Source organism: Plasmodium gonderi (assembly GCF_002157705.1).
Source record: "Plasmodium gonderi DNA, contig: Chr02, whole genome shotgun sequence".
Lineage (NCBI taxonomy): Eukaryota > Apicomplexa > Aconoidasida > Haemosporida > Plasmodiidae > Plasmodium > Plasmodium gonderi.
This window is the reverse complement of record NW_021628926.1, coordinates 530,453-554,020: the sequence shown is the minus strand read 5'-3', so window position 1 is coordinate 554,020 and position 23,568 is coordinate 530,453. Positions and strand designations below refer to the sequence as shown.

The 23,568-nt window shown below is 32.3% G+C and overlaps 5 protein-coding genes across 5 annotated transcripts; 4 read left to right on the top strand and 1 right to left on the bottom strand.

Annotated features, from left to right (window-relative positions):
• Positions 1-863: 863 nt before the first annotated feature.
• On the top strand, positions 864-6,007 carry PGO_021080 (hypothetical protein, conserved; the record flags this gene model as incomplete). The annotated part of the gene is made up of 3 exons (XM_028685926.1): positions 864-5,057; positions 5,242-5,512; positions 5,817-6,007. The coding sequence occupies 3 exons, from the start codon at positions 864-866 to the stop codon at positions 6,005-6,007; spliced, it is 4,656 nt and encodes a 1,551-aa protein (XP_028541727.1).
• Positions 6,008-7,164: 1,157 nt separating this feature from the next.
• On the top strand, positions 7,165-9,872 carry PGO_021070 (L-seryl-tRNA(Sec) kinase; the record flags this gene model as incomplete). The annotated part of the gene is made up of 6 exons (XM_028685925.1): positions 7,165-8,299; positions 8,521-8,777; positions 8,973-9,092; positions 9,269-9,326; positions 9,554-9,610; positions 9,823-9,872. The coding sequence occupies 6 exons, from the start codon at positions 7,165-7,167 to the stop codon at positions 9,870-9,872; spliced, it is 1,677 nt and encodes a 558-aa protein (XP_028541726.1).
• Positions 9,873-10,293: 421 nt separating this feature from the next.
• Positions 10,294-13,293, bottom strand: PGO_021060 (actin-related protein; the record flags this gene model as incomplete). The annotated part of the gene is made up of 10 exons (XM_028685924.1): positions 10,294-10,341; positions 10,527-10,628; positions 10,909-10,964; positions 11,259-11,363; positions 11,489-11,558; positions 11,692-11,933; positions 12,041-12,242; positions 12,356-12,478; positions 12,758-12,830; positions 13,175-13,293. 10 exons carry the CDS (start codon positions 13,291-13,293, stop codon positions 10,294-10,296), a joined length of 1,140 nt encoding a protein of 379 aa, XP_028541725.1.
• Positions 13,294-16,356: 3,063 nt separating this feature from the next.
• PGO_021050 (hypothetical protein, conserved) lies at positions 16,357-17,901 on the top strand (the record flags this gene model as incomplete). The annotated part of the gene is made up of 1 exon (XM_028685923.1): positions 16,357-17,901. The coding sequence occupies one exon, from the start codon at positions 16,357-16,359 to the stop codon at positions 17,899-17,901; it is 1,545 nt and encodes a 514-aa protein (XP_028541724.1).
• A 1,767-nt stretch (positions 17,902-19,668) lies between these two features.
• PGO_021040 (hypothetical protein, conserved) lies at positions 19,669-20,673 on the top strand (the record flags this gene model as incomplete). Its single annotated transcript, XM_028685922.1, has 3 exons — positions 19,669-19,726; positions 19,968-20,022; positions 20,307-20,673. 3 exons carry the CDS (start codon positions 19,669-19,671, stop codon positions 20,671-20,673), a joined length of 480 nt encoding a protein of 159 aa, XP_028541723.1.
• Between the last annotated feature and the right edge of the window lie 2,895 nt (positions 20,674-23,568).

Here is a 23,568-nt window from a genome sequence, read left to right as displayed (position 1 = left end):
CTGAGTTTTATATAAAATTAGTGCGGGAAATACAGGAAGGGAGAAGTTGGTTTTATATATATATATATTTATTTATTTATTTATTTATGCTTATGTGCTGATGACACCTGTTGGACTATGTACTGATTTCTTGTACCCAGCTGTTAATTCTTATTCGCAGCAACATGTAGCACCTTTCAAAACATTCGAAACTTCTCCCCCACTTTGTGTCCTTGGGTTTTTCTTTTTCAACGTTACAATTGTGGAGTTTTTCTTTTTTTTCTTCACAAAAATTGGTGCTTCTTTTTTTTTCCCACAAAATTTGTTCTTTTTTTTTTTTTTTTTTTTTTTTTTTTTTTTTTTTTTATGCATATCATTCTCTACATGTGCGAATTGTCCTCACCAACATTTTCCCTTTTTGAAACACAAATTCCACAAATGATCCAAACCATATATATATATATGTATTCATTTATTTATTTTTAAGCGTAGTTGAAACATATTTACACCTCACATGTGAAAAATCTTCCATGGTCACGTAAAAGATACGTGCAGTTTACTATTCCTTAGTTCTTATGTAAATTTGTTTTCAAAGCATATGCATATTATATATGGGTACATCTTCATTTTTCTTTTTTATGCTTTACACTTGGAATGAGCCAAGTTCAAGTTTTTACCATTTCTAAATCACCATGCTATGGAACTAGCTATAAACGTTTGAATTTGTCAAGAGAGCATCCCTCACATGCATAAGTGGATGTGGATGTAAAAACGTAGGAACGGGCAAGTACCTTCAGGTGTGTGGTAGCAGCTGTGTGGTAGCAGATAAGTGGTTGTACGGAGTGGTTGCACGCGTGGAGAAATTTGTGTATGGCCAAAGGGAAATGTCCAGAAGGCGTAAATGGCCCCTGTTCATATTTTTATTGGTTGCATTTTTTTTTCATTTTTTGACAAGTCCGTACTGCAAAGTAACTTGTGTAAAAGGCAAATGTGAGCCTACCTTTTTAAGAACCTTTGAATTTGAAATTTCAAGAAATAAAACTCAAGTTGAGAGAAAAAGGAAGAATTACAGAATTAGCGAAAAGAAGTTTCACCATGTTTATTCCAATCGAAAATGTCTTCTTCATAGAAGTAAATATAAAAATGAAAGTAGGATTCCTCCTAATAGGGTAGACACACAACACAAAGGGGATCCTTTGTCAATTGAAGGGCATAACAGACACCAATTTTCCAATGTGTCAAATCACAACAGAAGAAAAAAAATAATCATAAAAAAAAAAAAAAAAAAATACACAAAAGCAGAAGTAAAAGCAGTGAAGGAAAAAGAGTTTGTGCACAAATTGAGAAAGAGAAAATCATCTCAAGGTGTTGTAAAAAATGTGAAAAAGCAGGTGAGACGTCGAATTAGTCAGGGTGACAGTGAAAAAGTGCACAGGAAAGCACCCCAGGGAAGCGACCCAGATAGTGCAGCTAAGGGAAGCGGTCGAGATAGTGCACCTGGCAAAGTGGACGAAACAGAGTGGAAGGATGAACTTAGGGAAGGAGATCTAAAAAGTGGAAACATTTCCAAATCAGGAAAAAGGTTTCGAAAAGGAAAAGCAAAGCACATATCGCGAAAGGAGAAAAAAATCCTGGATATGTTTGAAAACAACCTGAACGAGTCCATCGAAAAGTTAAATAAAAAAACGAGGAAATATGAATTATGCAGACAAAATGAGAGTTTAAAAAGTGGAATTATGCAGAACGAAATTCTTCGCAAAGTGTTAGCTATCGATAGATCAGAAAAAGCAGAAAAGGCAGAAAAAGCAGAAAAAGCAGAAAAGGCAGAAAAGGCAGAAAAGGCAGAAAAAGCAGAAAAAGCAGAAAAGGCAGAAAAGGCAGAAAAAGCAGAAAAAGCAGAAAAGGCAGAAAAGGCAGAAAAAAGAGGAAAAACAATTGGAAGGAGACCCTTCACTCAAGATAACCTGGTGCAATCAAAGAAACCTGTCGTCCATTATGTTGATGATATTAGCGATGATGTAGAAATTGACCAAAGACAACCAACTGAGGCGATGGAAAAAAATAGAGGTGCTTCTATCCGAGAAAAGGTTAAATTTGATTTGCAATTGCATAGAAAGGGAAACGAAGAATCATTCAAGCGAAGGAGTTCCAACCGAAATGAAGAAAAAAGGGAGAATATAAACATGACAAGTCATGAGAAACGGGAGAAGGGGTGTACTCGTTTTAGAGAAGTGGAGGAAGGTGAAGAAGTGGAGGAAGGTGAAGAAGTGGAGGAAGGTGAAGAAGTGGAGGAAGGTAGAAAAATGGAGGAAGGTAGAAAAATGGAGAAAGGTAGAAAAATGGAGGAAGGTAGAAAAATGGAGAAAGGTAGAAAAATGGAGGAAGGTAGAAAAATGGAGGAAGGTAGAAAAATGGAGAAAGGTAGAAAAATGGAGGAAGATAGAAAAATGGAGGAAGGTAGAAAAATGGAGGAAGGTAGAAAAATGGAGGAAGGTAGAAAAATGGAGGAAGACCAATTCAAAGAAGTGAAAAGCGTTATAAAAATTAAAAACTGCATTGATAATTTCAGAAAAAATATCCATATAAATTGTGACAAATCTGAGCTCAGTGAACGCGCGTATAACCGATTAACCAAGTTTAGCAGCATCATTGACTTGAATTCAAACAAGGGGACGAATAAAAAACCTCCCATGGTAGAAACAAAGGAGGGACGCAAAACATTTGCAGATATAGGTATTTATGATCATTTTCTCAAGGTATACTTGAAATATAACGAGATTGAAAAACCTACAGAGTATCAAGCCAAGTTTATCCCTCTTCTTATATTCTTTATGAACAATGGATTTAATGATTTAAAGAACTGTATCATGCAAGGCGATGATAGATCCGAGAAAAAAGTCTCTTCGGGAGGAGATTCTCCAGGAGGGCATTCTTCTGATGGTATCACATCTCAAGAAAAAGCCTTCAAACGAGATAATTCTTGCCACCCCGATAATCATTCCAAACCAGATAATCCTTGCCACCCCGATAACCATTTCAACCACCCAGTGGAAAGAATACTCTATGTAAACAATTACAACAACAAGACGAGGAAATTCATACGAACCTTCTTCCTTCACTGCCCAACTGGAACAGGGAAAACTCTCATTTACGTGCTTCCCATTTTCCAACATATCACCAATGTGGGGAGAGAAGTGAAAGAAGTGGAAGAAGTGAATGGAGCAGACTTGTCAGAACATGCTGGAACATGTGTGAAGAGCGCAGAAATTTTTTATAAAAGAAAAAAAATTAACGATAAAATTACCTCTTTCCTATGCTCGAGCATGAAACAAGAAGAGGAGTTTTTTACCTTGCACAACAGATGTAAACTGAGTTATGCGTTGAAGTGTCTAGCCAAGAAGGAAAGAAAAGAGGATATAAAAAAATCCATACAGGAGAATCCTAGTGCACTAAGGGAAAGTTTAAAACTGAAAAGAGGAGAGAAATTTCTCCACGCAGAAAAAAAAGGAAAAAAAGACATCCTGATTGTAACCTACAATAAAGAATTAGCAGTTCAGATATACCAACTTTATAAAGATCTTATTGATTCATATTACAAATCTTTGAAATCTAACTTTTTCCATTTTAATAATTCCATTTTGTGGAACTATTTTAGCGACATAGAAGCAGAAAAACAAGCATTCATTGAACACCTAAATGTAAATTTAAAAAAAAAAATCAACATAAACGTGAATTTGATAATTGGTGGAAACAACATCAAATATCAATTGAAAAGTTTGAAGCGACCAAAGATGAACATAATAAAAGATGAAGCGAGTGAAGCGGGCAGAAATGGAAACAATGTCAAGAGTGATAGTGAGAGGAACGCTTCTGAGAAATGCAAAGCATCAGCAGAGGAAATTGAGAATGTTAATATTTATATAGGAACTCCAGGTAGACTGGAAAGGTTAATTCACGAAAGGAAAATTATCAATATGGAGAATATTTCAACAATAATCTTTGATGAGTATGATTTTTTTTTCAACAAATATGACAAAGGGGGAAAGAAAAATGGGGAAAAAAAGGGGGAAAAAAAGGGGGGAAAAAAAGGGGAAAAAAAGGGGGGAAAAAAAGGGGAAAAAAAGGGGGGAAAAAAAGGGGAAAAAAAGGGGGGAAAAAAAGGGGAAAAAAAGAAGAAAAAAACGGAAGTAGAAGCAGGATCAGAAAAAGAAGCAGAATCAGGATCAGAAGCAGAATCAGGATCAGAAGCAGAATCAGGATCAGAAGCAGAATCAGGATCAGAAGCAGAAACCAAAGCAGAAACCAAAGCAGAAACCGAAACCGAAACCGAAACCGAAACCGAAGCAGGGGTGGAAAAGCCAGTGGTGGAGAATGAATTTTTTTCCAAAATTTTAAAAAGCATATATAATAACAAAAAGGATAGACATAACGACAAGAAACTAGGGAGCCCAACAGGTGTATCATGCACGAACGTCATATGCTGCAGTGCAACCTCATCTGTGTACTCGTACCTAACATACACGAAACATATCATTACAACAAACTTCCTCCGTTCCTTGCACAGTTGCAAATACACAGGGGAGGAAGGATTCCCTCATCCCGCCTTCACCTCTGAGTCATGTTCTAAGAGTTACTTCAGTGAAAATGGGGAGAAGAAATTGCCAGATGGGGAGAAGAAATTGCCAGATGGGGAGAAGAAATTGCCAGATGGGGAGAAGAAATTGCCAGATGGGGAGAAGAAATTGCCAGATGGGGAGAAGAAATTGCCAGATGGGGAGAAGAAATTGCCAGATGGGGAGAAGAAATCGCCAGATGGGGAGAAGAAATCACCAGGTGGGGAGAAGAAATCACCAGGTGGGGAGAGCCAATACGTGATTAATTACGAAATAGAAGAGGCTATGCTGAACAAGTTGTTCAATTTGAAGGAATTCGCAAAAATACCGGAAAACTTGATCCATTTAAATTATTCGTATGATAGAAAAAATAGAGAGAGGAATAATAGCGCAACGATGAACTTTTTAAATGTATTATTTTCCAACCCCTTGCATAAAAATGTGTTGGTTTTTTGCAACACTAAGGTAAGGAGATCACACGCTTGCTTGCTTGTTCGTTCGTTTGTTCATTTTTTTGGGAGAGTAATAAATGGTTAGGAGTTGCACGTCAGTTTTGTTTCCACGCTGAAGTGTTTTTTCTCCTCTTTCTTCTTTTCACATGCATACGTATTCCTCACCCCGCTGAACCCCTTTATAAACCCATTCGCAGAAAAAAGTCATGGACTTGTGGAGCCTTTTTCGAAACAGATTCGACGTGGATATCCAAACAATCTTCGCTGAGAATAAGAATACCAAAAGAAAAAAAAAAAAAAAAAAAATTTTCAAAGACATAAACTACGCAAACTTTTTTAAAAATGATTTGGTTGACTATAAGAATTTGAAAAAGTACGTCAACTTTTTATTCCTTTCAACCAATATACTCTACAGGGGAATTAACTGCATGGGATTCACAACCATTGTTAACTTCGACATGCCTTCAAGTGAGAAACTACGCCCTTTGTCGCTCCACGGAAACTCTGTTTTTTTTTCACACGATCCATTGCACCTGTGTTTTTTTTCACACGATCCATTGCACCTGTGTTTTTTTTCACACCATCCAATGCACCTCTGTTTTTTTTCACACCATCCAATGCACCTCTGTTTTTTTTCACACCATCCAATGCACCTCTGTTTGTTCACATCATCCATTACACCGTGTATTTTTTTTCACACCATCCAATGCACCTCTGTTTTTTTTCACATGCTAATTCCATTTCATGCATGCGTTCCACCCGACACGTGCAGGCCCGACCGAATACATTCACAGGTGCGGACGAATTGGCAGAATCAACAACAAGGGAGTTATTATTAACATCTTTGAAAAAAGAGAAAAGGGAATATACAAGAGGAAAATATTTACAAAGTTGGGCTTGAAGGTTTACGATATTGATTGTTACATGAACAATTTGTTTACACTCAAGGATGGAACACAGTGATCGAAACCAAGTTGCCTCTCAGGTTTGACAGATCCTAAAATTTTGGGAGGAGGTGTAGGGGTAGGAGGTTGGGAAAACTGTAACATTTTTCTTCCTCCAGTAGAATTCTCCCCTCTCCCCAAAATGCTCAAAGCATTTTATATCTCACAAGAGTATTCTCTATACTTAGCAGATGGTGGATGGATACATCAATAAATTGGCCAAGGATCAAAATTGGAGTATTTCCAACGAACATGATATGGCCAAAACGTGGGAGCTTTGTATTTATCTTGTTTTACTTTGCTTTATTTTGTTTTACTTTGCTTTATTTTGTTTTACTTTGCTTTATTTTGTTTTACTTTGCTTTATTTTGTTTTACTTTGCTTTATTTTATTTTATTTTTTTTTTTTTTTGTATTTCTTATCCCAAGTATTCACTCGAATCTATGCAAGCTATTCCTCCTTTTCTTCCTCCGCACTCCATCTTTTACGTCCATTTTGACCTCTTTTTTTTTTTTTTTTTTTTTTTTTTTTTTTTTTTTTTTTTTTTTTTTTTTTTTTTTTTTTTTTTTTTTTTTTTTTTTTTTTTTTTTTTTTTTTTTTTTTTTTTTTTTTTTTTTTTTTTTTTTTTTTTTTTTTTTTTTTTTTTTTTTTTTTTTTTTTTTTTTTTTTTTTTTTTTTTTTTTTTTTTGTATATTACGAGATATGCGGCCCGTTTAACCCATGTTCGGAAATTTCGCTAAAATTTGGCTGAAATTCCACTCTACACAAATAGCTAAAATAATAAGCCTCAAGTTTTTGGTACCAAACGAGTTGCTATACAGATGTCCCTCCCGGATTTTTAACCAATATTGTGCTTCATACTGAAGGTGTAGATGGGAGGAGGGGGATTTTTCTTCTATATATTACCACTTATGCTATCACTTATGTCACCACTTATGCTATCACTTATGCTATCACTTATGTTGCCCGTTTTTTTTTTCAACCCTTCTGCATCTTTCGTCAATTTAACACATACACTTAAACATAACTACGTCTAGGAGTTCACCTGCAGGTGTGAATTTTTCCTTCTTTATTAAAATATTTCCCACGACACGGATTTATAATACACCCATCTCTTACGTGTACAAATATGCATGCGTACAGTGTGACATGAAGCACTCCGTGCAAATTCCTCCAATGAATTGTATCTTCTTGTTTTATGGAAAACCCTGTAGCGGGAAAGATACATTAATAAATTCACTTTTAAAAAAAAAAAGACACTTGCAACTGTTTTTATACCTGTTACACAACTTGATAACCAAAAATGAGTCACGAAAAAATGAGTCACGAAAAAATGAGTCACGAAAAAATGAACCACGAAAAAATGAATGGCAGGAAAATTTAAAAGAAAAGCTATTCTTTATCGAATTAATTAAGCACTACTACAAAATTAAAAATTTAGGACAAAAAAAAGTATCACCACTGTCAGGGAACCATGGAAAAGAAGCAGACTTGAAAAAAATATCTTGCCACTTTTTAATTTACCTGACGAGACACCTCCTTATCATCTTGAGAAGATCCTTTTTTAGTACACACTCATGCATGAAAAAAATAAAAAAATTATCAAAAGAGGAAAAACTTTCAGGAAAAACGAATACCAAATGGGTTATTTTTACACAAGGTTATATAAAAACAAGTGGAAAAATAAAAAACGAGATCTCCCATTGGGAAGAAGCACATTTGTGGAAATTTTCCAATTCCAAAATAAGGAGACTACAACTAGTTACAAAGTCAAGAAAAATTAACCTAATTTATCACCTTTACAAGACAATAACAGAATGGATATGCCATTTTCTTACATATTTAGGTAAAAATAAAATAAAAATTTATAACATTTCAACAGATTTTATAGAAAAACAACTATATCATGGTTATTCAAGAAAAATAGCAACCTTAGAAGCATTCAAAAAGGAAAAAAGAAAACAATACCGTCTCATTATGAATAAAAAGTATATTGTTTATGAAAGGAAAAAATTTAATTATGGTGCTTTCTATCCAATTGTAAGAAGAAAGAAAATGAAAAATGAACATATTATTCTGAGAAAAATGGGAAAAGGGGAAAAAAGGAAAAAACCAACCCATATAAATCAAATCAAATACTGGAAAATAGCTAGACATATTGCTTACTCATACTGCTCTTCGTTAATGCATGAACAAAATCAGAAAAAAAATATTTCTCATGGAACAATTAATAATCATACCTTTATCATACTTAACGATACATTTCATTTGCCCTCAATGCGGAAGAAGTATTATCTTCTTAGTAGGAGATGTAAAGATTTTTTTTTTTTTTTTTTTTTTTTTTTTATGTCACCTCTCCTTCGGGAGCTGTATATATCTACATATAAAAGATAAGCACTTAGTTGTTCCACTGTGCATTTGTGAAAGTAGGAACCACTATCCCCCACACCCCTCTCATCCCCTTTGCGTATTTACTACGTCCATTCATTCATATAATACCGATGTGAATCACTCGATTTCTTCCAATTTCAGACCATTTTAAGTATGCACAGATTTACCTAAACGCCCCTCTCAAAATGTGTTTAGAACGAAACAGACGTAGGAAGAAATTCAAACCAGTTGCAGATAAAACAATTGTGAGGAATCATTTTTATCATCAAAAATATGCATTATGGATGAGAAGGGGAGGTCAAACGATATCACCAAACATGATTAGTGTAATTCGGGGTGGTACAAAGTGGCAAAAAGGAGTCCTCTCAATTCAAGTGGATTCTTCAGTCCCACAAAAGGTTAGCTGTGTATATATATATATATATATATATATATATATATATATATCTGTACATCAGCAGATTATACATATATCTGTACTTCAGCAGATGTGCATGCATGTCTGTGTGAATAAGGAAATGCACAATTGCTTCCTTTCATTTACCTACGTACTTATGCCTCTCCCCCCCACCCACAAAAAAAAAAAAAAAAAGCTTACAGAGATAATGCAACTGATTTACAACCATCTGGATGAATTTAAAAACGAAGGGAAGGATAAAAAGGTTCATGAAGAGGAACAACAAAAGAGGAAAAATCTCCCAAACCGTTTAGACGTAAGCACTTTTTTACATCCTTTTTTTGTGTTTACGTTTTTTTTTTTTTTTTTTTTTTTTAATGGTTGGATGAACGAAATGTACCGTGAAATAAATGTCTGTTTATAAAAAGTTCCACCGAGAGAATAACACTGATTCCCTAATTTATTCCTTTTTTTTTTTTTTTTTTTTTGTAGGTTCTAAACATAACGATTAACAAAATTATTCATAAGAATTTGAAGATCCTTCCAAATGGTAACCTGGAGGGAACAAGCACAAAGTGCACAGTGGAGACACAAATATGCAAGTGCACATGTGCAGGAGTGTGGACAGAAGTACAACGATTCGTTTCATCAAATCGTAAATATATACATATATGTACATATATATGTATGGAAGTCCAGACAAAACAAGGACAAAGGTTAAGTTTATTTCTTTCCATTTTTTTTTTTTTTTTTTTTTTTTTTTTTTTTTTTGTTCAGAAAAAAAGAACGAATATGCAAAAAAGTTTCGCTTAATTAAATTGAAGCTATTAAAAGGTACAATTATAAAAATCGGTGCTAAATTCACTTTCTAGGGTATCCACCTAAATTTGATATTTCTTTTTTACTTATTTCTTTTTTACTTATTTTTTACTTATTTCTTTTTTACCTATTTTTTACTTATTTATTTTTTACCTATTTCTTTTTTACTTATTTCTTTTTTAATTTTTTCCTACTTTTGTTACTTCTCCATAATTTATAGAATGTAGGAGTGATAAAATGTATTCGAGAGAAGATCTGGGCAATATTTTTTCCGTAAGGTAAGCAATATGACGTATAGTCGTTGTTGACATGGAACCATGTCACCCCACATATAAACTTTTCACAAATGTGCCTCTCGCAGTAGTGAAAGGAAAAACATTTCATTTAGTGACGATACTAAGTATAATAAATTACAAAAAAAAAAAAAAAAAAAAAAAAAACATTATGAAAATGTAAACTGAAACAAAAAAATTTTATTCTGTCTGTTCATAAATAACAGGTTTTTTTTTTTTTTTTTTTTTTTTTTTTTTCGAATGATTTATTATTGTGTGTGTAAATAGCTAGCTATGTTCAGATTAGAGATGAAAAAAAAAAAAAAAAAAAATTCTCGTATTTTGAAATCTCTCCTTAGATGAAAAATTCATGAACAACACTCCTAAACGTGTTAGATGAAATGTCTCCAAAAATGTATAAATTTCTCAAAAAGTTTTCTTGTGCAATATCACAGAGCCATATTCATCGAATTCCTGAAAAGGGGAAAAATGACATTCGTACATAATATACATATAAATGTGTGAGTGTCTCTACATGTGGTATGTTTTCTTATTGTTGTCAAAATGTTTATGCTTTCGAGGACACATATAATATATATATTCCCTACAATTGTCACCTGTCACGTGATTTTTTTTTTTTTTTTTTTTTTTTTTTTTACCTGTTTCGAAATCCATATTTTTTTAAAAGTAGCTAAAGATGCCAAAATCGATCCCCCAATGAACGTGCTAAATTTCCTTTCAGGTGGGGCACTAATTCGAATCTTTTCAAAGAGGAGGAAGAAGAGACGTGCATATTGAGTAAAGATTTGGCAATGCAACAAAAAAAAAAAAAAAAAAAAGATGCTTGTATGGACGTGTGAACATATCAACACACATGCACAATTTGCTAACGTTCTTGTTTAAGCACAAGCATGTACTTATTTATTTGCATAAGAACAAATGCATTTTTAACAAAAAAAAAAAAAAAAAAAAGATTACGCAACAAATTGTTATGGGCACTTTTTTTTTTTTTTTTTTTTTTTTTTTTTTTGGTGAAATTACTGTAATATCCTTTGGCGCGAATTTCCTTATTTCGTTTAATAATCGATCTCCAAATCCTGTAAAACAGATAAAACCTCGTTCATATTTGAAAAAAAAAAAAAAAAAACATCACACAGATGGAATTTCATCACACAGGTAGAATTTCATCACAGCGTGAAGGTGGGAAAGAGTAATTGAAGAATGCATGGATGTCATAATTACTGTTTAACTTGACATAGGTATAATGGATGAATGTTGAGGGGACTCAGTGCAAAAAACAGCAATCTAACAAATGCACACAAAATGGTAACACATCAAAAACATGAAAAATAAAAATTTTAAAAGAAAAAGGTGACAATTCCACTTTTTACCATGAAACATCGTTGTGCCACCAGACAGCACAATGTGGGAGTACAAGGTCCTTCGTAAGTCCATATCCGCTCGCGTTATTGATGTAACAATAAGTTCGGACAGTCCTGTATGGGAGGGTGGCGCATGTACATTTAGAAGCACACGAAAATACATACACATACGTAAACACATACGCTCTCACGTAAACAAATACACTCACACGTAAGCATATCCATGCTCGTGCACGAACCTAAATATTCCAACCCAAGGATAGATGGGTTGAAAAGAACTTCAGGGGCTCTGTACCTCTCCGAACCAATCTGCCATTTATTAACAAAAGAAGAAGAAAGAATGCAAACATTTTCTCATCAAATAATTGAACAAGTGAACAAAATGGTGAGTTCCAGTATAAATTTACACTCATTTCTTCATTTTTGTGTGCATTTCACGAACCAGTATTTGAGATCCATCGGGAAGTATGTAAGGTAAAGTTGTGAGGGCCTTCTCAGATGAATTTTTTTCCTTGCTCATGTTGAAAGATACGTAACAACAATTTTCCTTCATGCTTTTTACAACTTCCATTTCAGCTGAGGTATTAAATAAATGTCCATTTTTTCTCAAAAGGTATCCCAAATAAGTTGTAATATCTCGACCTGCGACATCAGTTCTGGTGATTGTGTTCGTTATGCTATATCCTGTCGTAAAAAAAAAAAAAAAAAAAAAAAAGTGAGTCCAAACAAATATCTTAAAAAATTATCATAAAAAATTTTGTTTCATATATTTAACTCCTTATCCCCCTTACCCTCGTAAATGGACACACAGTGACATACCCCATCCCCACAATCGAGGACTGTACCATTGGTTTTCCCGCAGGAATATAAAGATAAAATGGCTTGAATAGAGATAAACAGTGCAGGAACATTAAAAGACTCGAAAAAAACTTCTGCGATTTTTTCCTTATTCTTCTGAGGATTTAGTGGGGCTTCGGTTAGAAGTACGGGGTGCTAAGGAAAGAAAAGAGACGGGTAGTGAGAGTTTAAATAAAAAAAAAAAAAAAAAAAAATTCTGAATATGCATACATGAAACGTATGCCTGTGTTCAGGTTATTAAGATGCACCTCCTCTGAGTTTATTTTCATCGAGTTGTAAATATGAATCCAAATATTTTCCATATCATTCCAGTTTTCAATAATGCCGTGATTTATAGGGTACGTTACTTTTAGAAGGCCTCTGTACTCCTCCTATGAATGGAAACATGTGCACACACATATACATATATACATACAAAAAAAAAAAAAAAAAAAAAGTGGAAGCAAAAAATATTTTCTGATCTATGTGTATTAATGCAAGATGCAACAGTTCCCAGTAAGACTATTCCAAAGTATACACAATTGCATTAGGTTGATAAATTTGTTTCTTTTTTCACTTATTATAGCATTTTCAACACTTTTTTGTCAATTTTTTTTTTTTTTTTTTTTTTTTATTCCACTCTTGGTATCACTCCATTTCGCAAAAATTACCGCCTTATTCCCTACGAATATATTTCCCTCCACTGCTCCTGCCATGACTCGTTTATATTTTGGCCTCCCCACACTTAGGTACAAAAAAAAAAAAAAAAAAAAAAAAAAAAAAAAAAGGGAATCGCATATATTGGGGAAACAAAATAAATAAAAAATAAATGACAACTTAACTAGGTCACATTAAGCAAAATCCACAGCAGCAAAGCAAAGGTGAATGAAAAGGAAAAAAAAAAAAAAAAAACTCACACATACAAATACACACACAGACAGACAAACAGACATACACGAATATGTATGAACAAACTTGCGATGATCAATTAGTGTGTTTCTCTCTCTCTGTATGTGTATGGGGTCATCATCATGTATTAGTGTTCCTGCGCTAGGGTTTGTATGATTTACTTCATGTTTGTCTCTTACTATGATGGAAATACAAGGTTAGGAATATCATCCCCAGCAAATCCAGACTTTATATATCCACTTCCATTGTCAATTATGATAGGCTGATTTGAGATAAGTTGTTTACCATATTCGTTCATTCTGTCCATAAGATTAAACAAGTGTATGAAAATTAGGGATTTTTAAAAAAGTAAAAAAAAAAAAAAGTGGAAGCAAAGTTGTTAAAGGGGAAGGTGATACACTTGGTAGATTTTTCAAGTGAAGAGAATATAAATCATTCGTGTTCATGAAAATGTAGACCTTCTCGAAGTATGTATATAAAATTTACAAATGTATTTTTGTATGTCCATACTATGAAGGGATATATTAGGTATATCCCCACAAAGCATAGATTATAAAAGATTAGAAAAGCAAAAGTTCACTTGTTTTGACTCACCTTTTCGTGTTTATATTTGAAAAAAAAGGAGTATTCACAGAGACATTCGACTTTATTTCCGTTTTGTCGTTTTTCACTTCCCTTTCGTCGCTTTTATTTTTTTACTTGTAATGGGAAACTGTAAGTGTATATGGATCTTACAAACATTCCCCCACCCCAAAAAAAAAAAAAAAAAAAAAAAAAAAAAAAAATAAGAACGAAATGTTACACTTCTTCCCCACACTCCTTTTATATGTGTGCATGCAATATGTAAGCACACGATAGGAAAAAAGTTAGATTTCGAAAAAAAAAAAATGAGTAGTGCAGAGTTGGGATTTTCACAACTTTTAAAAATTTGCAACTTTTTTTTATTTATCTTTGCAACTATGGTTAGATTAAAAAAAAAAAAAAATACAAAATTGTGATTTCATTGTGTGCTGGTAGAAGTTTCTTCTGTCTGTGTCACTTCCATACCAAAGTTTTACATGAACAAAAAAAAAAAAAAAAAAAAAAAAAAAAAAAAAAAAAAAAAAATTCCACTTAATGTGTATACACATATTCAAGGACGTAGAGGTGGTGCATTTGTTTTGTCTTTTTGTAATACATATAAATGTAAAAGTTTTAAAAAATCTTAGAGTGAAGAAACATCAAATTGTGAAAATGGAATACAACATATAAAAGTTTCTTAAAAAGGAAATTTTCAAACAGTAATATACTATTACACATAAAATTAATATGATCTCTAAAATGACAATAACTGCAATTTTTTTTTTTTTTTTTTTTTTTTTTTTAAAAAAAATATGGGCTTTCCCGTCCTACTGCAGCTAGACATAGCAACATATATTGTAACATATTATTTTGAGTAATAAAAATGTGTAGGTTTTACCTCTTTTTTTTAAGAATTTTTAATATAATAATACTATTTCATTCTATTTGTACTAAAGAACATTGACCAATAGTACCTATCATGCATGTATGAATTGCACTTTTTGTTTCTTAAGCTACCCTATTGAATTGTTGTGTTTCCACTTATAGTGTCTCGAAATATGGTTGATTTTGATATGTTATCACTTTGAACGGTATGCATATCAGAAATATAGGAGTACCGGTTTCCCTCCTTTGTTAGGGAGATATCACATTCTGGTTTGGTTATTGGTGCACGCAAAATGTGGTGTCGAATAGGATAAAAAAAAAAAAAAAAAAAGTGACATTAAGTGAAACGTTTTGCTAGTTCAAGGAGTCTAGTAAAAAAGAATGTCTCAAAAGGGGATTCCATAAGGGTGTGGTGTGTAATTACATCAATACAATGCTGTCTAACGGTGGAATGGAAGTAAAAGAAGGAAAGTGACGCGCAAAAGGAACGAGATAATTTTGTGCGACAAATAAACAAAGGACGTTTTGGTTTTTCCTTTTTCCAATTAACGTCTTTTTTTTCTTGAAATTTCAACAGACGGAGGAATGGATACCAACAATACGTTTAGCATCCAAGGATAAGCACAAATAGAGGTAGGTACAAAAAATGTATCTTCACGATACACTGTTTTGATTATTTCGATGGATGAAAAAAAGGAAAAACGAATGTTACACACCTCTGGTCGAAAGAAATGAAAAAAGACTCGTATGTTTTCTCTCCCACTGTACTTCCCATCCTTTGGGGCTGTATTCAAAACGACTATGTATTATGTTCTTCAGGCTTCCTCCATTGAGGTGTGGAGAAAATAATGTTTTCATCCTTTTCTTGAAAATATGCAAAACGGAAATTCTTTTTCCACAATTTACATTGTCCCAACTTGGGGAGTTTTTGAAATTTTTCGACAATTTTCGGAAATTGGCAAAGGCACAATCTGAGAGGTACTTTCAAAGAGAAAAAGGGAAAAAGTAAAAAAAAAAAAAAATTCTTTCTTCGCCCTCACCGGCACCAGCAGGCCGCACTCAATTTTGCAACAGCGGAGGGAACTCTACGAATGCTGTGTGATTGTAATCCCGGGAGAGTACCTTCCAGCTTATTGCATAAAACACATGCACCTATGTGTTTACGTAAGTGTTTATGAATATACGCAAGCATGAATTCATTTACGCAAGCATGAATTCATTTACGAAAGCATGTATGCATTTACGTGAGCATGTATGTACGGATTTTTTTTTTTTTTTTTTTTTTTTTTCCCCCTCCATTTTAGCTTAACGAATTTAAGTGTAACTCATTGCTCTCACCGATATCTACTCCTTATATTTCCTCAGACCCACCAAAGCCAATTTTTTACTTCCTTTTTTTTTTTTTTTTTTTAAACCCATCGAAATGATCAAAACAGAACTGATTTATGTGAATAATTGTAAAACATCCCATAACTTATGAAGAAAGAAAAATACGAGTTTATATCACACACGTGAAATGTGATGTTTTTTTTTTTTTTTTTTTTTTTTATCTATGGAAAGAGGATATTAACACTATCTTGAAAATACATATATTATTTTTTGTTCTATATGTCACCTTAGGGGATTGTTTCGCTTGGCTTACTTGGGCGGAAAGGGAGATGGGGAATTTCCGTATGTTTCCATTTTAGTGCTCTTCCAAGAATTGACAGTGTGTTGAAAAATCACACTGTTGTCAAGTTGCAGTACCGTTTCGATATGACAAGAGTGTAGGAGTATCCCTACGGAACAACGTGCGTGTGTTTACTATCCACATATGTAAAAACTCAAAATTTGTGTAACTCTTCGTGAATCACTTGTCTGCTCAATGTTACATTGCAGACGACATAGAAAAACAATGGAACGAAGCACGCATATCATGATGAAGCTCTTTTTTTCTGTCCTCATTGTGTTATGTTTGTTTTCAAAGGAATGTATGTGCGAATCTAGAATTAGCAACAGTGGCAGTGGCAGTGGAATTGGAGGAGGAACAGATGATGGGTTGTACATGTCATCTGTGCATTCATTTAAATCTCCCTTCACAGTAAATGATTTGGAGAAAGGATGGGTATTGAACTATTCAACTGCAAGCACAAATAAATACCTAGTTCTTATCCCAAATGTTTATAATAGAAGAGGATTCTTGCATCATAGTAAACCCATTGCATCTGATAATCTGAGTATTGAATTTACGTTTCACATTAGAAGGAAATATTATAAAGAAAATATAGATGCAAGTTATTACCAAAAAGATAGAGCAAAAGAAATTACATATAAAAGTACAATTGATGAAAAAAACAAAATTAACGGATTTGCCTTTTGGCTTATGACTAATGATTTTTCCATAACAAAGATAAGTAATGAAGAAGATATACAATTGGATGAAGAAGAGTTTGGGTTATTTGGATATAAAAAATCTTTTAATGGAATAGGTGTTGGTTTTCAGTTACGTGGAAACGATTTGCTAGTATCAGGAATAATTAACAATGGAGAAAAAGTGATAAACATAAATGAATATATAACAAAGAGGCACAATCTACATATGCTAAGTGTGAATGAACTGATAAATGTAAAAATAACTACACAGAAAAATGAAATGCGTATTTATTTATATAATGCAAAAAATAATACTTATATCCAAAGTCTAACAGTAAAAAAACAAATTCCAAAAGAAAATTATATCGGATTCAGTGCATTTAATTACAAAGAAAATGAAAAAATATCAAATACCAATCCGGAGAAATATATACCAACATTTGTAGGAATAACACAAGTTACCATTTCCAGTAGTGATTTTTCCTCTAATAATGAATCAAGCAATTATTCCTTTAGCAACAATGACATAATAGATTATGAAAAAGAACTAAACAATAACATGATCGAATCAGATGATTTTAACAACAGCACTAATGATACAATAAACGAAGTAAATCTAAACTTGAAACAATCGAATAAAATCCAAGGGGAAGCATATATAACTGCTATGTTGCAGAAATTGATGGCTTACCAAATAAATAATGAGAGAAAAATTCTACAAAATATAAATATGTTAAAAGAAAGTGTACAATTTTTGCATACAGAATTGAAACAAATGAAGAAATATATGATGAACAAGGCAGAAGATCCAAAATATTTTCAAAAAGTATTTACCACAGAACTTAGTGGTCTCAAAAGTCTTTTCCATTCACATGCTCAGCATCATAAAAAAAATATAGAAGACATAACAGATAAGTTGACGAAAAGGATAAATGAAAACCAAGAATTAAAATTCCTTGCAGAGAAAGCACAGAAACTAGAAACCATCATCAGCAAGGGAAATAATACGTCTTACATTTTTTCCTTATCTTTTGCTCTTCTCATTATTTTAACCTTAATTTTGATATACAAGAAAATTAGGGATGTTGAGAAGAAGCATATTCTGTGAGCTCATAAAAGTGCACAACGCAGGATTGTGCAATTTCCCCCACACACATGTGCACTCATTGGTTTGCGTTTTCAATCACATGTCAGCGGTTATTTTGTGGTAATTCTGTGGTAATTCTTTGATAATTTTGTGGTAATTTTTTGGCAATTCTATGATAATTTTGTGGCAACTCTATGATAATTTTGTGGCAACTCTATGATAATTTTGTGGCAACTCTATGATAATTTTATCATTATTTTATGGTTTTTTTATTTTATTTTTTTTTGAGCCTACCCTATAACGTAGCTCTGTATGTACGAACCACATTTTCTGGTATGTCTAATTATTCATTCTTACATAATAACAACACTGTGTATGCTGCATCAACTCCCAATAATGAGTCCTACTCGAAAATTTTTTTTTTTTTTTTTTCCTTCTTAGGGACCCTTGTTTATGATACATCCGTTTTTCGAAGTAGCACCATTTTTCTTTTCTGACCCTAACCGCATGATAAAAAGTGTAAAACGTGTAAAACGTGTAAAAGCTGTAAATGCTGAAAATGCTGAAAATGCTGAAAATGATGAAAATTCTGAAAATGATGAAAATTCTGAAAATTCAAAATGATTCCTTCACGAGTAGTAAGTAGTGATCGGTGTACTAGTTAGTGTAATTATGCATATCGCTCGAGCGAGTGGCTTCCTTCTTACTTGGGGAAGAAAGACACTTAGAGCCCGTTCCCAAAATGTGAACCTCCATTTTTCACGAGAATATTAGAAACGGGTAAAAAGGAGGATATTGAAAATTTCGTTCCATTCAATGGAGAAATATAAAACGGTTTCTAACTTGTCTGCATGGAATTAACAGAAAAGGGCATCTATCGGTGTTGTTACTCCCACCCAAATGAGAAGTGTAGTATGATAACTGAATTTTGACATGCAAAGATGTGTGAACATGTCCAAACGTTTTATCTCCTTGTCAACATATCATATATTGTTCGTTCTGTGTATATCCTTTGTTTGCAAAAAGCTCAAGTGCGTGGACAGGGAAAAAATGTCCTCGTTATTTGGGTCAGAATTAATCTTAAAGTTTTATGCAGTTCGCAAATAAAAGCTCCACAATTACAACTTATGCTGATTTTTCTTTTTTTCATTAAATTTGACCGCTTCAGATACTTGAGACAATTTCCCAAAAAAAAGGAAAAAAAAAAATAAGAAGATGTAGGGCATGAGAAAAGCCATGTCATAAGGGAACAGTTCCATGCTTGAAGCATAACTTTGCATGCATAAATTAAAAAAAAAAAAAAAAAAAAAATGAACAACATGTTCTGAACGGATGAACCCTTCCCTCATTCTGCGACTTTGCAAGTCTACACATATGAATAGGTACACATATATGTAATCCCATTTACATATTTATAAAAATGAGTATAAACATGCGATAGTTACTTTCCTGTTGTCAATTTCGATAATTAGTGACCCAGAAAGAATTCACTCAATCTGAATATTCTTAAGAATGAAATTTAAAAAAAGAGAAGACATGCATAAATTACACATGTATATGCTTTTACAAAAAATATTTTTTATGTTTACAAATATTTACACATTTATACCACTTTTTTTTTTTTTTTTTTTTCCCACATTTTAACTAAAAATTAATTAAGACATGAAAGTTGTATATCATTTGTAGGTGGTACACTGCCTTCTTCTCCATTCATTTTTTTCCTATTTTTTTTTTTTTTTTTTTTTTTACGAATTTGTTAAATTTTCTCCTTCATAATCAGTTGTCAAAATGTTGATAAATATCTGCAGATCCCTTTTCTTGTTTTGTTTAATAAACACACACCTGAGTAATTTTAAATTTCATAATGTGAAAATGATGGTTGAGGAAAACTCCCATTTCGACAAGAGACAAACTGAGATGATGATATGCTGGATCCATTAATTTTGTCCACATGTGTCTTTAACTTTTGTCTCCTTCAAGGAGGTTAATTCACGTGTCCATTGTTGTACTCCTATATTTACACTTCTCCATTCTCATTTTTGTATTCCTCTCTCTCTTTCCCCCAAATGCCGATACACAACCTCCAGATTTGTTCTTGGGACAAGACAAAGACTCCCTTGAATTAAGCCACGCAACATATAGGTAAATGAAATCCTTTACACAAAAAAAAAAAAAAAAAAAAAAAAAACAGGAAAAAAAAAAAAAAATCCAATTGAGATCGAAAAAGAAGGAAGTACTATTTACGTATAGTAGAAGAAATAAAAAAAATGTTTCTTCAACTTTAGTGGTTTTTTTGCTGGTGTTGAATTCATTTTTGAACGATTCTGGTGTAGCGCACTACATCCTTAGAGATATGCTCTTAAAATTTGCATACCATTCCACATACATGTTCTTTTTCTATTCATGTATCCCCATGAAATTTTCAGAGCGAAGAATAATGATTACGTTTTAAGAAATCGGATGCTACAAGAAGTAAAGGCTGAGTGCGACCAGTGGTCAGAATGGTCCGAATGCTCAAAATCCTGTGGAGTTGGAGTTAAAATGAGGGTTCGAACAAGCAGCAGAAAGGAACATTCCAATGAATGCTCCAAAATTGCAGAAACCACAATTTGTTTTTTAAAAGATTGTGAAGAGTCAAAGGAATCAAGAGAACGTGATGCAAATGAGGAAAAAGAAAATAAAAAAAAAAAAGTCCTGCAAAAGTATATACTAATTTTTAGCATTTTCTCAGGAATAAACATAGTGATATTGCTAGTATGTTTAGTTATATCTATCAAGAAAAAAATTCTATAATTTTATTTTACCCAATTGGAGAACACAGAAAAAAAAAAAAAAAAAACTCAAACTATATTTTTTCTCCCTTATGGGGGGTACGCTTTTTCATTTCATTTTTTAAGTAAAATATTTTTACATTTTTTTTACTGTACCTAGCGTTTATGTCTAATGGACATATTCACCCAGTTTTTATGCTTTTTTTTTTTTTTTTTTTTTTTTTTTTTCCCCTATTCTTAAGGATTATTTTTTGAATATTTGTAAGAACCCCATTTAGAAATCTTTTTAAGCTTATATGAAATCATATGACTCTCCATACATTATACAATCCTTTCTTTTTCTTTTTATTTAAAAAAAGTGGGAAATATTTCTCCCAAGAAAGTTAAGATCATTTCTCTCAGTTCTTTTCACGTTCCACAGTAGTGATCTCATGTTTGTCTTTTCGTCATTCCTTCTTACAATTATAGTCATTGCTTTTGCACACACAAGTATGTGCGCCTATAACGTCTGTTCGATCAATATGAGAATGGGTTAAAACTGTGAAAAAGTTGCCCACACGGTTGGGTGTGGCCCACGAGTTGCCTTAATTTAGCTTGTTTTTACCTTGCTTAAATGGTACTATGTCTTTAAGGTAATATTTCGCTTATTTGTAAAAGAACTTTTTTTTTTTTTTTTTTTTTTTCTCCCACGATATTGCAATATTTTTTTTCTGAACAATTCAGGTAAATTTTTCTCATTACAAAGGTAGTTTTTTTTTTTTTTTTTTTTTTCTTTTAAATGCACAGTTATTATTGTGTACAGTAAAGTATATGCACACAAATAGGTGAGTGTGTATTTGGGGAATGTGCCTGATAACGTAGAAATAATATTTACTCTGCTTTTTTAAAAAGAGAGAAAAATGATCACCACAGAAAATAATTTCTCGTAGCTTTTTGTTTCCCCTACCCTTTTTGGTATGTCCAAATCAGACATCTCATACCATTGTTATGATGCAGTTTCTTGTTTCTTATTATGCAAAAAAAAAGGGGGATATGCTATATTATGTGCATATTTTTTTTTTTTTTTTTTTTCTCCCACCCCCCTGATTTGGCTGTCTTGTATAGATCATTTTATTCCCTGTTCAGGTAAAATACACTTATCGTAAATTAAAATAAAATTTCTTAAATAGCATACTTTACAAAAAAAAAAAAAAAATTTGGGATATTTTTCTAAGGGTGTTCTGTAAGATATTTGCAACTTCTTGCAATAAAAATGGTGTGTGAAAAGGCATGATTTTTATGTGTCTTGGTTGCCTTGTTTCAACAAATTAGACTTCTGCATATAGTTACAGGTAAATATATAAGTAAGAAGTTAATGTATTGTTCAGTTCGCATTAGTATAACATGTTCTATGTCATCCATTTTATACAAAATTTTGGAGAAGGAGCAGAATAAATATTATGTGTATATATATTTACCTTACAAAAGGTGTGAGTTTTTGTCTGCTTTGAATTTTTTTTTTTTGCCATTTTAATGAAGTTGGGAAGAGAATTTTTGCAGTACTCGTCAGCATTTTTCTTTTCGTCTTATCCAGGAAATGTTTTGTGCAAAATTCATTCCCCTTGTATTCACTTATTTGTCACTTTGTTAGTCCCTATACTTATTCATTCATACATTCAATCATACATTCATTTCTTTTTTTTTTTTTTTTTTTTTTTTTTTTTTTTTCATGTGCTTGAGATCATACACATATTGGTGCATGAAAAATATTTCCATTTTAAGGGAGATATTGGCCTGAGCCATTTTTTTTTTTTTTTTAAAAACATTCCTTAAAAGGTAGGAGGAAATTTTAACGAGAAAATCCTCCACTTGCCAATTGTTACATAGGTCTTTTCTAATCGAAACGATTGGAAGCTTCCTTTATGTTCAGATTATTCATGTCATTTGATTTTCCTTTTTTTCCTTTTTTTTTTTTTTTGGCGCTTCGTGAATTATGCTTTTTGTTTATTTCAATTTTTTTTTTTTTTTTTTTTTTTACTCTGTTGGTATGTTTTTTTTTTCTCGTATTCGTGCCTTTTTTCGCGCTTTCATACCTTTTTGGTCATTTGGCACTTTTTTTCATTCACACAAAAAAAGGACAATATAGTAAATAGCACAAATCTGGATGAACTTTGAGAAAAAAAATTTTAGTAAATATCTGTACATGCGCTTACACGCACACACATGTAAGAACAGTAAGAACATATGTATACTTTACAGGTTTAAATACATAGTTCCATACTTGTGTGCATGTTTACATACATATATATGCGAATGTGCCCTTAATTTTTCTCAAGCTTGAGTAATTTGTTACGCATCCAGAGTACATGCATAAACAGGAAAATCTCTCGATCAATTTTATGTTTGCATGGAATGTGTTAAAGTCTTTTTTGTAGTATGCTCTTGGTTGTTTTGTTTGTTTATGTGCGTGTTCATTTTTGCTCTAATTTTGAGTTCATTTTTTTTTTTTTTTTTTGTGATCATATATTTTGAGGTAATTTTTTTTTTTTCTTTTTTTGGCTTCATTTTTTTGTCCACATTACAGCATCCTTATCCTTTCATAGAGAAGACAAGAGGAAGTTTCAAATTAATGTTTTTACATCTTTGCTGGATTTTTTTTTTTTTTTTTTTTTTCTTTTTTATCATCTGAATATCAATACACTGTGCAAAATGTTAAAAACATGGGGAGCCTTCTTCGAGATATGCACAATTTCGTATTTTTTTTATTTTTTCATTCCTCATGAATTGTTCATGTTTTCCCGTTAAATTTTCAGATTTTTTCTGTTAACTAGTTTTGCACATGCCTACATGCAAGCGTGATTACATATGTATGTGATATAATAAAATTTCATCTTTCTGTGCTAAAAAGGCACAAAAACGAATCCAGCTATATCCATCA